General features: G+C 45.4%; 1 protein-coding gene and 1 pseudogene across 2 annotated transcripts in view; one reads left to right on the top strand and one right to left on the bottom strand.

Annotated features, from left to right (window-relative positions):
* The window catches only part of TMEM132B (transmembrane protein 132B), a 371,854-nt gene that overhangs the window by 145,860 nt on the left and 208,472 nt on the right, over positions 1–17,522 (top strand). For both annotated transcript variants that reach the window (XM_072722666.1, XM_072722667.1), the window contains exon 2: positions 4,101–4,992. In XM_072722666.1, the coding sequence (XP_072578767.1) occupies positions 4,101–4,992 (892 nt within the window). The remainder of the gene's footprint in view (positions 1–4,100; positions 4,993–17,522) is intronic.
* On the bottom strand, positions 1,137–2,403 carry LOC112933849 (annexin A2-like; annotated as a pseudogene).

Raw genomic sequence — 17,522 nt, 5'->3', positions numbered from 1 at the left:
TGTCCCTGTGATAGCCCTACATGACACAGTGGTGGAAATAAGACAAATGAGTAGTAAATATAGTTAGACGGATAATTAGAAGAGTGGGTGGGTAATAAGCCTGCTTCTCCAGTAATTAATCTGAGACAGGACTGGCCATATTGACGACACTTGAAAAGCCCCTCCCTTCTTCTCTCCCTCTCTTCCTTCATACCTTCCTCACCAACATATAAAAGTATATATATTTAAGGTATAAAAATTGATGCTTTGATACAACTACTCATGTATACATAATCACAACCAAGCTCATTAACATATACATTACCTCTGCATTGCTACTGTGTGTGTGTCTCTGTTTAATTTAAAATCTATCCTCGGGGATCCCTGGGTGGCTCAGTGGTTTGGCGCCTGCCTTTGGCCCAGGGCGCGATCCTGGAGTCCCGGGATCAAGTCCTGCGTTGGGCTCCAGCATGGAGCCTACTTCTCCCTCTGCCTGTGTCTCTGCCTCTCTCTCTCTGTCTCTGTGTCTATCATGAATAAATAAGTAAATAAATCTTAAAAAAAAATCTATCCTCTTAGCAAATTACAGCATACAACACAGATTTGTTAACCATGTCACATGTTCTACAGTAGATCTCCAGAGATTATTCATCTTGCATGATTGAAATTTTGTACCCTTTGACTACTAACACCTCCCCACTTCCTCTCCCCAACCCCAGCTCCTGGCCATCACTGTCCTATTGTCTGCTTCTAAGGATCTCACTATTTTAGGTTACACATGCTAGTGAGATCACGCAGTGTTTTGTGGAGAAATTGCGTCCTGAACACCTTCTCGGAGAATGGATGCATCCATCCCTACGTGGTTGTATCTTTTCCCCAGTCTCCTTTTTTTTTAAAATTAAAAATTTAGTTTATTCATCTGCTATGACACAGTACACAAGAGGCAAAGTGTTTCACATCATAGATTTCACTTCCAACTCCTTGGAATGTTCATTTCTCTGGCTAAAAGGAGAGACTAGACATGAGAGGCAGGCAATGCTTAGGCAACTAAAATAAGGATGGGGAGGGGGCTATGCTAATGCCATCTTCACAGGGACTGACATAAGGGGACTGTTAGTCACAAGCTATTTTCTAGAACTGTTAGCTGGAAACAAAGGGGCATTACTCCTAGACGCTCATGCTGTGGTGGGCTTCAGTCATCCCCACCACACAGGTACAACAGCGCTTTCTGGTAGTCGCCCTTGGTGTCTTGCTGGATGTAGTAGTACAGGGACTTGCCGTACTTTCTCTTGAATTCAGACCTAATTTTCAACATGTCCACTTCACTGTGAGAGACCATGGTTCTATTTTTTTTTTTAAAGATTTTATTTATTTATTCATGAGAGACACAGAAAGAGAGGCAGAGACACAGGCAGAGGGAGGAGAAGCAGGCTCCATGCAAGGAGCCCGATGCGGGAATCGATCCCAGGAATCCAGGATCACGTTCTGAGCCAAAGGCAGATGCTCAACCACTGAGCCACCCAGGCGTCCCAAGACCATGATTCTACTCAGGACTTTATCATGAGTCCCCTTGCCCTTCATGGAGTCATACAGTCAGTCAGCAAAATCCAGGGGCTTGTTCTGAATGCACTGGACCAGGTTCAGGAAAGCATTTTCCAGGTCTCCTTTGACCTCCTTCTTGATGCTCTCCAGGATGTCATAAGGACTGTAGCTCTTGTACCTTTCAAATACTTTCTGGAGGTGACACATACTCCTCTCGGTCATGATGCTGATCCACCAAGGCACATCAGTTCCTTTCCTCTTCACTCCAGCATCATAGAGATCCCGGACATATTGGTCAATCAGTCCATAATCATATTGGTCAATCAATCAAATCAATGATAGAGCCATCCTCTGCTCTTCTACCCTTTGCAAGGGCAACTATCAGCTTGCGGAAGTCAACAGATGTGTCAGAAATTATGTCCTTTTCCAGATTGGTCTTGTACATTTCCTTGTAGACTCTGTTAATTTCCTGAAGTTCTTGGTAGGTCCTTGAGCAGATCTCATGAGGGAGTCCTCATCAGTCCCCAGCCCCTTCATGGAGGCTTTCAATTCAGAAGCATATGGAGCAGGTGTTTTCAATAGGCCCAAAATCACGGTCTCCAGGTGGCTGAACAAGGCTGACTTCAGTGCTGATGCAAGTTCAATTTTGGTCCTTCTCTGGTAGGCGAAGGCAACGTCCTGTTTATTGCTGCAGTTGGTCAAAATGTTGAGAATGGTGACCTCACCCACACCTTTGGTCTTGATGGCTGTTTCAGTGTTTGCAGCATCACACTCAGCATCAAAATTCGTATATGCTTTGACTGACTCGTATGCACTTGGAGGCGTGAAGTGATCGCCTTCCAAGCTGAGCTTGCAGAGAATTTAGTGAACAGGAGACATTTTGAAGGAAGCTGGGCGGGCGGGTGCTGAAAGCTGCGAGCGTCCCCAGTTGTAGAGCCTCCCCAATCTCCTAATTACAATTTTGTCATCCTTTGGGCAAGGAAAGCTCACCAAGCACAGGCCTGAAAAGGGGTCCCCAAATTAAATCAATAGAAAAGTATATTTTGTGAATCTGTAATGGCTGCAAAAAAAAAGTTACCAGGAGTTAGAGTCTATGGAGTGGTATTTGTTTGCCTTTTATTCACCCCCAATGCTACATTTTAAACACTGCTGCCTGGTTGCATTTCTTCTTGCACTGGCTCTAGGGTTGGAGATTTATTATTTTAGGGCAGAGAAGAAGCCCTGTCTGTTCTTGGCCTGGTTCCTGGTGGCCTCTCTTAAGTTTGAAAAAGCTGGTTGGAAGTCTGTGTTTTCCCACTGAAAGAAACACACACACATACATAGATGTCTACATACACACATATACATGTTTATGTATATATTTTAGTTAACAAAATAATACATAGTGGTAACAAATTTAAAGAAAGAAGAAATCTAGATGTCAAAACCCTTTCTCTTTGGTTCTGTAGACACACAAACATGTATATACATTACCCACACAGACAAACACATGTGGAATCTTAAAAAAATCCAAGTAGGATCATGAGGATACATTTATAATTTTTTATACTTAATGAGTGACATATTGTGGACATTTTTTTTATTGTGGACATTTTTAAAGTATGTCCATGTAACTCTACCTTATTTTTCTTACACCTGCCTGTTTTTCCACTGTAAAAATTTGTGGTTTATCTAGTTTCCTGTTGATAAACCTTTAGAATGTTTTCAACTAATAAATAGTAATAATAGTAACAATAGCAGGTAAAGACTGAGATTTATGTGTGTTAGCAGTATTCTGAGTGCTTCATAATTACTAACTCATTAATGCTTAATCCAACAATGTAGAACTTGCATTTACATCTTGCATATTTATGAGGACATTTGAGACACAGAGGGGTTAAACTAATTTGCACAAGTGGCTCAGTTAGGAAGAGGCAGAGGTGGGATTCAGATCCAGGCCTCTGGCTCCAGCACATGTGCTCCTAAGTTTGTTTGTGGGAAATGCAAAATGATGCTGCAATGAACATCCTTGCAGATAAATCAACCTCTGCGCAGTCCCACTAGGTTTTCAGAAGGAGTGCTTTCTAGAAGTGGGAACGCTGAGCCATAGTTTCACCCTCATTTCAATAAGAATTATGGAGATGTCTGAATGTTCACTTAGATGCTGCATCTTGGGTGGATGAGTAGAAGCGTAACTATCAAATGATGGAGTGGTAGCATGGCCTATATGATGGCATGATACTGGCTTGGGTGGGCTTTTGCAGGTGCACAACCTCCTCTCTGTGGGGTGACCTAACAAAGAGGCTGTGATCCTCTGAGCCTGGGTCTTTGGAGAGTAAGAGGAGGCGATGTTTTCCCTTGGGTGGAGAAGGGGGGAGACTATGCAGCCAAAGTCTATTGGATCAGTGGTACATGAGCTCCTTCCCACTCGACACTGGCTGTTTTGGAAGATTCCTGAAGAACCCTGTGCTGAGGCTAGGGGAGGCCCTGTGGGCCGGGGGTGGTTTGCTGGAGCAGTGGGTGTAGACTGCACTGTTGTTAGTTTCCTGGCTTCTCATGGCCCGGCCTTTATTCTTCCTTTCCTTTACTTTCTTGCACAGAGACGGAGAGCCGAGGCATTGTGGATAGCCTGCAGAGGTTTTCCTCGCTCCCTGCCTATCTGCCCACAAGCTTCCACATTGCTGATGCAGAGGAGGCCTTCTTCCTTAAAGAAGCCAACCAGGACGTCACAAGGAACTCCAGTCTGCAGGCCCGGGTGGAGTCCTTCTTTATCTACCGGGCCAGGAACCCCCCAACCATCAATGCCAGCTATGGCCCATTTTCAGCAGAGAAGACAATCCCCCAGGAGTTCATGTTGACTTCTGCATCCTTTGGAAACATGGAGAAGTTTCCGTTCAACTGGAAGCTGAAATCCCACATCCTTGACAGCTCCATCTACTCCAACAGACCCAAAGTGCAGACCTTGTTTTACATCACGGGGATGGACTGGGATGACAGTGACCCTGAGGAAAACCTACCGTGCGTCAAGATGTTTGCCTTCCCTGAGGCCAGGGAGGTGGCTGCCAGCTGTCGGCTGCGAGGGGATCCAGGGCTGTGTGTGGCTGAGCTGGAGCTGCTGCCCGAGTGGTTCAGCTCGGGGCTGGACCTGGAGCCGGAGGAGGAGATCCCGGCCCTGCTGGGGGGCACTGCCATGGAGCTCTTCTTCACTCTCTACCCGGCTGACCAGGCCGGCCAGTGTCCACTGGAGGAGGATGGCAAGTGGGAGAACAACATCCACTCAGGCCAGGACAGCCCCCAGCAGGTGTCTCCACCCCGGGAGAGGATTGGGAGTGTGGTAGTCTACCCGACTCAAGACGATCTGAAGTGGTCGATGGTGAGCCTGGATGAGAACGTGGTCATCTCAGTACCCCTGAACCTTGTCCGGGAAGGGGACACGGCCACCTTTCTGGTCTCTCTGGCCAGCGGCTCTATGGCAGACCACTTCACTCTGAGGTAAGTGGCTTTGGTGGGTGGGATGGAACGGAAGCCAACTTTTGGTCATCAGTGAATTGTCAGTTAAAACGTGGTGTTACTAATCTGCTGAGTATCCAGCATAGTGAGGAAACTGACCAACACAGAATAGAGACCCTGTGAGAGGACAAAGTGAAGCAGGATCTGAGGGCGTGGGCCTGGCATCTATGTTCTCTAGAAGCCAGGATTAATAACAAGTGCTCTGAGAGCAGCATGTCAGGCCGGCAGGTGACACTCTGAACCTATCACTGCCTGCCTTGATTCGCTGCCTCTAAGTGGAAACTTTGTAAATGAGTTCCACTTTCCAACTGCAGGAAAGAGCTTCCCGAGACATCTCCGACCTCTCAGGTTTTCATCAAAGTGAACAATCAGTAAAGAATCCTTTAGTAGATTAAACCAGTCTCTGTATGATGAAGACGCAGTTTGAGGACTGAAAAACGTGGGTAGCTTCTTTGCTCGGGGAACAAACCTGTCTCTAGCTGATTTTGCTCACAGAGCTTCGTGAACAGCAGTAGGATGCAGCAGCGGCTCTGCCAGTCCCAGCTGTGTGTCCTGGGGTGAGTCGTCTAACCTCTCTGGACTTCTGTTCCCTCACCGGCGGATGAGGATAACGACGGGCTGTATGTCTCGGGGTTGCTGTGAAGATTCAAGTTGGTAAAGGTCTTGGAACAGAGTCCTCACTGAGTTAGCCTGTGGTGTTTGCCTGGTACTCAGATACCAGGGTGGGTGCAACAGAAGTGAGAAATTCTGATGGAGGCTGACGTGCGGATCACGCCTGTCTGGAGGTGTGCTCCTTTGGGCCTGCAGTAGGATCCTGAGGCTTTGGCAGATCCCAGGTGGGCTTATTAGCCCTGTCTGTTTGGAGCCTCCTGAGTTAGTTTTGGTGAGAACTGAGTCAGGACTTAGTGTGGACCCAGCCCTGTGCTAGTCATTGCAGTGCTGGGGCTGGTTTGGTCTAAAGCCCAGTTGTTGCTTTGTAGAGATTCCTTCAGCCCAAGGCAGCATCAGACGCTTGCTCCACACCAAGCAATGGCAAAGGTATGGATTCTGCACTCATACCACCGAAAGTGCCTTCTGCCCCTACAGACATTGCTAGTCGACTACAGCACATCTGCCCGCCCTCTGCCGTGGCAGACACTGCTGATCGATTGCAGCACGTCCGCATTCCCTCTGTGTGCCTGGGCAGGGCAGACCTGGTTCATCGGTTACAGCACTGAGCCCAGGACTCCTGGCCGACCCTAAAAGTCCGTGTGAGCTGGCGTGGTTGTCACTTATCCGCCAGGCTTGGCGTAGCGGAAACATCGCTGGTGAGAAGCCTGAGGAAAGGGAGATGAGGTGGGTCAGCTGGTCAGGCAGGCGTGGGGGCCGGGCCGGGGAAATGGCACACAGGTACTAGCTCGCTTTCACCGAGGGCTGAGGATGGGCCGGGCACATTCTGAGTTGCTCACGTGCATTAAGTCACGGAAAGCTGACGGCTCGAGGAGGGGAGTGCTGCCATCACCCCTGTTCCCCTGAGGCACAGAGGGGTTCGTCGCTTGCCCGAGGTCACACAGCGGGGGCCGGGGGGCCCTGGACAGGCTCCGGGGCGCTTCATTCCCTCGCAGCCCCTTCCCGGATGCTGCCCCCAGGAGTGCACCTCCTCCAGCCGTGCGGGTGCAGGAGCGGGAGGCCGATGAGGACACGTGGGTGGGGGTGCCCCGAGGGGCAGACACCCTCGATTCCCGCAGATTCCCGCAGAAGCTGCCGTGTGATCTGGAATGGGCCGTCGGGATCCGCCCTGGGAGTTCAGCTCTGGGGGAGGAGGGGCCGCTGTGCGTGGGTATCAGCGAGGCGGGCTTCACTCTCCCCAGGGCTTGGGGGTCGCGGCGTGGGGGGGTGTGGCGTGGGGGGCCGCGGCAGCCGGGGAGGGGCGACACACCTTTGTTCAAACTTCAGTTGTGGCGCCTTGGTGCTGCCCCGGGGGAGAAGCATCCAGCCTGGAGTCTGCGAACTGTGGGCCTCGCCGCCATCCAGGCCGCGTGCGTGCGTGCGTGCGTGTACGTGCCCGCGCGTACGTGTGCGTGCGTGCGTGCTCGCGTGCGCATGCGTGCTGGCGCCCCTGGCGCCCCCCCAGTGTGCGCCGGAGCAAGGACGAGCCTCCACGGTGCTTCTCGGGCGCGTTCGGAAGCTCTGGCGCCCCGGCCTGGCTGCCGCCCAGTTCGCTGGCACCTCGCACCTGCCCCCTTCTCCTGGCCACCCGCGGGCACCCGGGCAGGGTCGCCGCCGCCTCCGCGCGGCCGTTGGGGAGTTCGCGTGAGTGCGCCTGGCGCTGCTCGGCAGGCGCGGGGCCTCCGTGGTGGCGGCTGTCTCGGTGCGGGAGGTGCCAACTGATGCCGCTGTTTTTGTTTTGTTTTGTTTTGTTTTATTTTTTTTTTGTTTTTTTTGTTTGTTTTGTTTTGTTTTAATAAGAACATTATCCGTTTTCGTGATTCTATTTATTTTCTTAGAGTGAGCATGAGCAGGGGTGGGGGGAGGGGGAGAGAAAATACTAAGTAGACACGCGCGGGGCGGGCGCGGCGCTCACAGCCCTGAGGTCGTGACCCGCGCAGCCCCGAGATCAGGACGGGGCATATCAGGAGCCCGAGGGCGAACGGCTGTCTCCCAGGAGCCCCTCGCACCTCACGGTTTCATAGGTAGGTGTGCCAGGCTCCGTGCATTGTCCGAGCTGTATCATCACAGACGCTTTTCACGGTGTCATTCGGATCCGTTCTGTGGAAGCGGAAACAAACCTGGAAAGGTTAGGGGTTTCTTGGTGAGGCCCTGCGGCGGGGCGGGCAGCACTGGTGTGGGGCCCAGGTTTGCATTCGGGGATCAGAGACTCCCACTTGAAACCCCTCTTCTGGACTGTTCTGTGTGTGTCTGGATGGGGACTGATTTCTACAGCCTTTCTGGGTCAGCGTCTAGGTACCTATCTTAATGCTTTCCTAGATCGGACTTCTCCTTATCATGTGTTATTTCATGGCCAGAGAAAAATGCACTGAAATTGGGGATCACCCAAATGAGAACAAACAACGCTGTGTAGTCGGAGCTTGCTACCAGGGGGAGTCCATCACCATTGGTTGTGTTTGGCAGAGACTCAAGGGTGGGCAGCAGTGGGAGAGCTTATAGTGGAAAACCAGGTCCACGTGGGTGGGAGGGTGCTGGCATAGGGAGACCAAAGGCAGGTTAACAAGAAGTGAGCATCTTACCTGACGGCGTTTCCTGCCTGGCCCTGAGTTGGAAGCAGAGACGACAAGAAGGGCCACTGGCCGTCATGCACCAAATTCAGACCCTTCAGGGCTGACGACTGCAGAGGCTGTGGTCTGGCTCTTTGTCCTGATGGCTGCAAGGTGGTGGGTCGGAGTTTTATTATCACATTTGGTCTGGCAATTGTCCATTTGTATATTACTGTCTCTCAAAATAAAACACTGTTTTTAGGTCTAGGGAAATGTGTTATTTCCCAATATAACTGATTGTCTGTTTTAATCATATCTTTTATGAATGAAATGTGACATATTTCATTCTGGCTCAGATGAAGCTCTGGATCAAAGCGTGGATGTGCAGGAGATTTGCTGAGATCTAATTTCAGAGCTGAAGACGTATGGGAAGGGGACAGATGTGTGTGTTTTCACGTGCCACATTGCTATTTCAGACTGCATATTGTGTTGGGGCCTGTTTGAACAAAAGTTGAGTTGATTATTCTCTAATACTGAAATAGTTTCTGTTAAACATTAGTATCTAAGTCTACCCATGCATTGGAAAGCCTTTCGGCAAAGGGGTAGTAAAGTGTTTGGAGGGGTTGAGAGCTGCTGGCCAGGCCATGCTAGGCTGGACTCAGGTAGATCTTTGTTAGACTTCCAAGAAAGTTTGAAATACTGTGAAATTTCCCTACTCCAAATATAAAGTCCCTGAGGCTCAGAGAGATTCTGGAAAACTTTATGCCTGATTTGTAAAAACAGCTCTCTCTCAGCTTGCACAGAGAACCTTTTGGGCCGACCTCCCATCCTCTTATAAGCAGGGGAGCCTGGGGGTTAAGATTATGGACTCTGGAGCCAGTCTGCCAGTTTTCAAATCCTGCCTCTGCCACATGCCGACTGTGTGACCTTGGGTAAGTTACTTAATCTCTCTGTGACACCGTTCCCTGTCTACAGACCTGGACACTGTATGCTCTAAGTGATTATGATGGATCAACCTTGTGCTCAGGCAGGTTCTTCCATTTCTTCCTTCTTCCTCCCTCCTTCCCTCCCCTTCTTTCTTTTTTAGAGGGTGATAGGGGCAGAGAGAGGGAGAGAGAGAATCTTAAGCAGGTTCCCTGCTCAGCATGGACCCCAGTGTGGGCTCAATCTCACAACCCTGAGATCACGACCTGACCCAGAAACAAGAGTCGGACCCTTAACTGACTGACCCACCCAGGCACCCTCTTCTGTTTCATTTGGTAGCCACCTACCTCATCATTCTGGTTGCTCAGCCCAAGCACCTAATGACTGTGATTGGCTTTTCTCATTCTCTGATACCCAACATATGAATGACAGCAGACCCTGGGGCTCTCCCTTTCAAATATCCAGAATCAAACTTCCTCCATTGCTGTTGCCCAGGTACAAGCCAGGGTTCTCTCTCTGTAAGAGCCTCCCCACCTCTTCCCTTGCCCCCTGAAGTCTCTGAGCAAAAGCCAGAGTCCTTCCACTGGATTGCAGGCCCTGCATGGCCTGGCTCTGTCATCTCCTTGTGCTCATCTGTTACGATTCTCCTACTCTAGCAGTAGTAGCCACCAGTGTTCTAAAGCACCCGGCCCCCTCCCCATTAACACTGGACTCCTGTCCCACTACCCCTTGCCTTGCTCTGATTTCTGAACATAGTATTTTTGTCAGTGACATGATATATTATTATTAATGGTTGACCTCTTCCTGCTAGAATGTGAAGTCTGTGAGGCAGAGACTTTTGTGTCCTTGGATGTGTCCTAAGGCATCTAGCACAGTGCCTGGCACATAGTAAGTCTTAGTAAACATTTGTTGGATGAATGAATGAATTTGAAGGCATTGTTCTTTGAAAAAGAGTTTAAGTTGTCAGGACTATATGAATTCATGGTGTAAATATATGAGTTTCATAAATATTGAAGGTTGGGACACTCTGAGGCTCCAGTTCTGGTAAGAGTGTCCTCTTGCCTATAACATGAGAACTGATTCATCATTTCTAATTACACATGGGCTATGTCAGTATGTTCTGAACTTCAGTAATACACACACCACCTTTGGGCTCTTTTTGTCATGTTAGATGCCACTGTGTCCTCCCTTTGTAAGTCAAGTCATATCCGTGTGCCTTCCTGTGCTTTTTATTTACTATTTTTCTTTAAATCAAGTCACTTTTACAAAATGTTCATAAATATGTTTAAAAGGGAAAGCTAACATTTGACACCATGAATAGAAACCAATATAACTTGCTTGCATGAAAGGGTATGTTAAAAATAAATTACAGTAACAACAACAAAATAGTACTAAGTTCTAAGTATCCTCCACCTGCAGACAGCTGTGAACATGCAGCCTGATCTCTTTTGAGAAGGGAGTTGAGCACGTGCTGTATTGAGTGAGTTCACACTCCCTCATGTTCAAATTCAAGTTCACATTCTCAATGGAGGGAGACCATAAACAAGCAATGGGCAGAGTCATACATAATTGAAACCCGTGCTAAGTGCCACGATGGAAGCAAACAGAATGCAGTGCATTTAAATTTCATTTATTTTTAAAACCTTTTGTTTTGGAATAATTTTAGACTTGGGAAAAATTACAAAAACTGCCGTTTCCCCTAAAGCTAACATCACACACAATTGCAGCAGGAATATCAAAACCAGAAAATTAACATTGGTATAAATTATTAATCAATCTACAGCATTACTAAAAACTTCTAGTTGTTCTCATAATGTCCTTTTTCTGCTCCAGGATCCAGTCCAGGATCCCACATTATACAGAGGTGTCATATCTCCTTAGTGTGCTGAATTCTGCTCCTTAGTCTTTTTTTTTTTTTTTCCTTTTTCATGACCTGATACTTTTGAAGCATACTGGCCAGTTACTTTTGAGAGTGTTCTTCAGTTTGGGATCGTCTAAGACTTTCTCATGATTAGGTTGAGGATGTGCCTATTTGGTAGAAAAGCCAACAAAGTGCCATGTCCTCAGAGTGTCATATTGGAGGCGTGTGATAATTGTTATGTCTTATTCCCAGTGATGCTGACTTTTGGTTACTTAGCTGAAGTGATGTTTTTCCAATTTCTCCACTGGAAATTTGCCTCCCCCCCCCCCCCCCCCGTAATTAGGAATAATAATATCTGGAAAGATACTTTGAGACTATGCAAATATCCTTCCTTCCATTGTATTTTCATTCATAAATTTTAGTGTCCATCAATGAATCTTGCTTAGAATGTGACAGTTTTTGTAAAGACTTATTTTTGTGTTCATTTATTTTTTAAAGTAAGCTCTGTGTCGATTGTGGGGCTCGAACTCATGACTCCAAGATCAGGAGTTGCATGCTCTACTGACATGAGCCAGCCAGGTGCCCCAAATGTGATTTTTAAATAAAGCAATTTAAATGAGTCTTATAGCAGAGTCTTGGTCTTCCTGATCATTCTTATTTGAATGTTTATAAAGAAGTAAGCCAATAGCAGTTATGGCCAAAGAAGTCATTAGACTTTTTCTGCGAGGTTCTGAAATTAAGGAAGATTGTCTATGCCCTCAGGGGGTCTAGAAGACTCTCAGGGGACTGACATTTTGTTTTTTTATTTTTTATTTTTTATTTTTTATTTTTTTTTATTTATGATAGTCACACACAGAGAGAGAGAGAGAGAGAGAGAGAGAGAGAGAGAGAGGCAGAGACACAGGCATAGGGAGAAGCAGGCTCCATGCACCAGGAGCCCGACGTGGGATTCGATCCTGGGTCTCCAGGATCGCGCCCTGGGCCAAAGGCAAGCGCCAAACCGCTGCGCCACCGAGGGATCCCCAGGGGACTGACATTTTGACTTGAAGCATTCATTACCTAGAAGGACAAGGTACAGAGGAAGTCCTTGAAGTGGTATGTTCAGGAAGTGATGCCAGAGAAGGGACACCAGTGTAGTCCATGGGAGTCTAGGAGCAGGGCAGGCTTCCTAGAGGAGGAGGCTGCAGAAGATGGGCAGCTTTTAACTACTTAAGGAAAACCGAAGGATGTATGTGGATAGGGCAGTATGATCAAAGAGTGTAGTGCTCCCGGGACACTCTTGGGAGACAAGTTTTTGAAGTAGCTAGAATTAGTGAGGCTTGTGGTCAGATTTCAGCTCCTCCTTACTGGCTCTGTGACCTTGTACAAGTTACTTCACTTCTTTGAGCCTTGCCTTCCTCTCATATAATAAAACTGGTAAGAGCACCTGTCTTTCAGGATGACTGTGTAAGACTAAATATAGGAAGGCACTTGGCAGCAATTCTGCCTGTGATGCTTGGTGCCACTGTCAGCAGCATCTAAGTGGATTCTGGAGGCTTCCTGTAGGACCTACTGTGGGGGACCCTATACCCACCACATCTCCTTAATGAGCACCTGTCACGTGCCACACTTCCCATCACATTCTATGTGTGTGGTCTTGAATCATCCTCATGACAGCTCTGGAACCTACCTGTTTCCATGACTTCGAGATCAGGGAAGCACTAGGTCACTTGCCCGAAGGTCACATAGCCAGAAAGTGACAGAACCCAGGCCTGCTTTCTTCAAAATCCATACCTGCCTCATGGTTCCCCATTTCGGATGTTCATAATCTCAATGCTTACCTTCACACTTAAACAAATAGCAACCTATTTGGTGAATGTTACTCAGGTGGCACCAAAAATCCAAGCTTTATTAATTTTTTCTCCAAATAAAAGTCAGATTTCCCTTGAGGAAACTGAGCATAGGTACAGGTGCCCTGACATCTGTAATTCTGAAGCCCAGATCAAGTCTAGAGCTTAGAGCTACGATTTTGGCAGAGTTTAGAATGGAAGGCAGTGATTATTTCCCAAACAAACCATGACTTGCACAGCACGTTTAACTAGTTCCAAATGTTAATCCACTGCATTTAGCAAACCCATTTCCATTAGTACGTGATGCTGAGCCCCACCTCTGCCTCGTTTTCCCTCTCAAGTGCACTGGAGTCTGGGAGTTCCGGCAGAGGATAGCAGGAACGGGTGTCAATTTCAGAGGCTTGAGGATTCTAAGCTACAAGAGGGGATTTCGATTTGTACAGAAATTGTGACTTTATATCAGGTCACAATTTTGGAAAATTGGAGTATACCTAGATTTCTGTGGTGGCTAGAAATTTAGTGAATGCTTAGTTTGGGCCAAGATATTCTTTGATGTTTTATTACTTTGATCCTGGAAATCATACTAGGAGGTTGGAATATTATCTTCAGGGCTATCATACACTCCAGGAAACCCAGGCCCTGAGCCCCCCACTCTTCAGGATGTTCTCTTGCCTGTGGGCATTGTGGAGTAGCAGTAACAGTCGCCACTCCTTTGTGCTAAGTGTTTGTCTGCAGGTGCCTCGTTCCTGAGCGTGCCTCACCGTGGCTCCCAGACTCATGACCCTCTTTCCTTTCCCTGCTTAAGGTAGTCTTAAGCACCATCTCCCTGATTGAAATGTTTGCAGGGCATGGCTCTACTACATCTAGTGATGTGTCTGGTACATCACTACCAGTCTGGGAGCCCAGACATCATTGGATGATTGTTTTTGTGTGTGTGTGTGTATACATGGGCATGTATGTATTTGTGTGTGTGTGTGTGTGCAGTGTCTCTCTCATCTGGTTTTGTTTGACCAATGGTAGGCATAGGCCAGAGACTAGACAGTGCAAAGAGAGAAAGGACAAGATAGCTAGTCTCCCTCTTCCTGCTAAGCCTCAGAAAGATATGTGACTTCCTCAAGGCCATGAAGCCACGAAAGTAGACTTTGAATCCAGGTCTTTCCATTCCCAGAATCTGAGTGCCCTGTTGCCATCCTCTGCTCAGAGAGGTCACATCTTGAGATGCTGAAACATTCCTCAGAGAGAATGGATAAATAGATGGCTAAATATTTATACAATAATTTCATGTCACAATTGTTGGATACATCTCTAAAATCTAAGGCTAAGGGGAAGAACAAAGCAAATTATCAGGTCATACCTACAGTAGGGTACAGTTCAGAACATGGAATACAATTCTGTTTGTTATGTATAAATGCATCCATACGTAGTCAGTGGCATAAAGCATGCACGGGCATAATAACCACCAGCATCGGGGGAGGTAGGCTGAAGGCATCCAGGGAACCTCAGCAGTATCTTTGTGTTTTATTTGTTAATCATGTTGGTGGGAGATGTGGGTGTTCATTTGTTCATTTTATTATTCTCCATAGTCTTTTAGATGTTGGAAATATTTCATAATTATAATTTTTCCAGCATTTTATTATGAAAAATTTCAGACATAGGACAAAGTTGAAATTTTTAAGCCTGCCACTTAGGTTCCACCATTAATATTTTACTATTCTTGCTTTATCACTTACCTTTCCATCCAGAAATCCATCTTATTTTTTGAGGCATTTGAAAATAAAGTGCAGATATTCGTTCACTTTCCCCTAAGTAGTTCATTGTGCACGTCATTAGCTAGGATTCAATATTCGTGTGATTCACATATGTATCAATTTATGGAGAATTGCCATCTTAACAGTATTGAATCTTTCAATATACAAACATGGCTTCTTTCTCCATTTATATACATCTTTAATTTTGTTCAGAAATCATAGTTTTTTAGTGTACAGGCTTCACATTTTTTGTTAACTGTATTCTTTAGCATTTTAGTTTTTAATGATATTTTTATAAAAAATATAAAGAGAGTTGTTGATTTTATTTTCATTTCTCTAATTTTTCACTGCTTGTATGTACAAATACAGCTGGCTTTTATGTACTGAGTTTGTATTCTGTAGCCTTACCAAATTCATCTATCTTTGTCCTTAAAGTGTCTCTTGTAGATAGTATATACTTGTGTCTTATAATTTGTCTATTTTGACAATGTCGGTCTTTTAGTTAGATTAATCCATTAATATTTAATGTAATTACTGTTGTGATTAGATATAGAGACACCATTTTATTATTTGTTTTCTGTTTGCTTCTTCTGTTGTTTTTCTGTTCTTTCCTTTTGTGCCTTTTTGCGGATGACTTGAATATTTTTAAGAATATACATTTAGGGCAGCCCTGGTAGTGCAGCAGTTTAGCGCCGCCTGCAGCCCAGGGCGTGATCCTGGAGGCCCTGGATCGAGTCCCACCTCAGGCTCTCTGTATGATGCCTGCTTCTCCCTCTGCCTGTGTCTCTGCCTCTCTCTGTCTGTCTCTGTGAATAAATAAATAAAATCTTAAAAAAAAAATCCATAGACACTGGGACACCTGGGTGGCTCCGTGGTTGAGCATCTGGGTTTGGCTCAGGTCATGATCCCGGGGTCCTGGGATAGAGTCCCTCACCGGGCTCCCCATGGGGAGCCTGCTTCTCCCTCTGCCTCTGTCTCTGCCTTTCTCTCTCTGTCTCCCATGAATAAATAAATAAAATCTTAAAAAAAAAAAAGAATATAAGTTTAACTTTTCTACAGGCTTTTTAACTGCATTTTTTGAATTATATTTTCAATGGTTGCTTCATGGATTGCAATATATACACTTAACTTTTCACATTCTACTTTGAGTTATCATTTCCTGCAAAATGTAGATAGTAGGTCCATTTAACCATCCCATTTATGCTAAAGTTATTTTATGTGGTCATGTTAGACATTTTTAAATCCCTAGAAGACAATATTATAATTTCTGTTTAAGTAGTTTAATGTATTAAAGGGAATTAAGAAGAAAAAGCAAAAAACCAAAATAAGTTTTTGTATTCATCCAGACTTTTGCCATTTCTGATGCTCTTCATTCCTTTCTGGGGGTCTCCATCTTCATTTGGTGCCATTTTTCTGCAGCATGAAGGATTTCTCTTGGCAGTATTTTTAGAGTGCATTTTGTTGGCAATGAATTTCCTTTATTTTCTTTTATCTGAAAAGGTCTTCATTTTATCCTCATTCTAGAAGAGTCTCTTTGCTATTTATGGAATTCTGGATTGGAAAGTTTTTTTTTTTTCCCTTTTCTTTTAGCACTTTAAAGATGTTGTTCCATTCTCTTTTGGTCTCCATAGTTGCTAGTAAGATGATGGACATTTAATGGAATTGTTGACCTGTATGTAATGTGTTGTTTTTCTTTTGCTGCTTGGCTTGTTGTCTTTGCCTTTCAACAGTTTGACTATGATGTGCAGGAGCATGGCTTTTTCATGTTTATCTAGCCTTGGGTTTGTTGTGTACTTGAATTTGTACATTTATATCTTCTACTTTTGTGAACTTTTCAAGCCATTATGTGTTAAAAATTTTTTTTGTCTCATTTTCTTGCTTCTCTGCATGTCAATTGTAGGACATCATTGAGATAATTTGCTATTGTGTAATAGTTCTCTGTGGCAATTTTCATTTTTTTCCTGTTTTTATTCTTGCTCTTTTAACATTGGATAGCTTCTGCTGACCTATCTTCAAGCTCACTGAAACTTTCCTTTGTCATCTCTATTTGCATATTAAGTTTATCCAGTGGAATTTTATTTATAGATATTGTAGTCTTTAGTTCTGGGTTTTCAATTTTGTTCTTTTATTATAATTTTTGTTTCTCTGCTTAGATTTATTTCCTGGCTTTTCATTCATTGAGAGTATGTTTTCTTTTACATCACTGAGGATAGTTATAAATCAGTTTCAAAATCCTTTTCTGGTCATTCTAACATCTAGGTGATCCCAGGGTTGATCTCAGTTGATTGTCTTTTCACTCTTGAATGATACTTATTTTTTAAAATCTTTATATTCTGAGCAATTCTGTGTTGTATTTTGGAAATTATGAATGTTATGTTATGGAGACTCTGGATTTTGTTATTCTCCACTGAATGCTCTTTTGTCTCAGCAGACAATTACTACAATTACTGAAAATCTCTTGGGTCACAACTCCAGGCTTAGCATAGATTTTTTGTCTTTAGTTGAGCTACTTTGAGGCTGATCTGCATCTACACTTTACAGGGTTTAGCCAGAGTTATTTGCAGGTGTAATTTGGGCATGCTCTCTCCTGCTCTTGCTTTTTCATGATTCCCTTATTTCTCTTTAGCTGCCTCAGCTACTCTGGACTCATTTCTGGGCTCCCCCTGCTCCTCAGCACAACCACCACCTTGCAAAAAAAAAAACCCCTCCGGAATCCCTTTTTTTTTTGTAAAACATTTTATTTGTTTATTCATGAGAGACACAGGCAGAGACACAGGCAGAGGGAGAAGCAGGCTCCATACAGGGAGCCTGATGTGGGACTTGATCCTAGGACTCTAGGATCACATCCTGGGCCGAAGGCAGGCACTAAACCACTGAGCCATCCAGGGAACCCTCCTGCATCCCTTTTATGGGTGGTGCTTCCCCTGCCTCCCACAGGATGACTGCATTATCTTTC

Source organism: Vulpes vulpes, chromosome 10, assembly GCF_048418805.1.
Source record: "Vulpes vulpes isolate BD-2025 chromosome 10, VulVul3, whole genome shotgun sequence".
In the NCBI taxonomy this organism is placed as follows: domain Eukaryota; kingdom Metazoa; phylum Chordata; class Mammalia; order Carnivora; family Canidae; genus Vulpes; species Vulpes vulpes.
The sequence above is the reverse complement of the archived record's forward strand: the minus strand, read 5'-3'. Positions and strand labels throughout refer to the sequence as shown.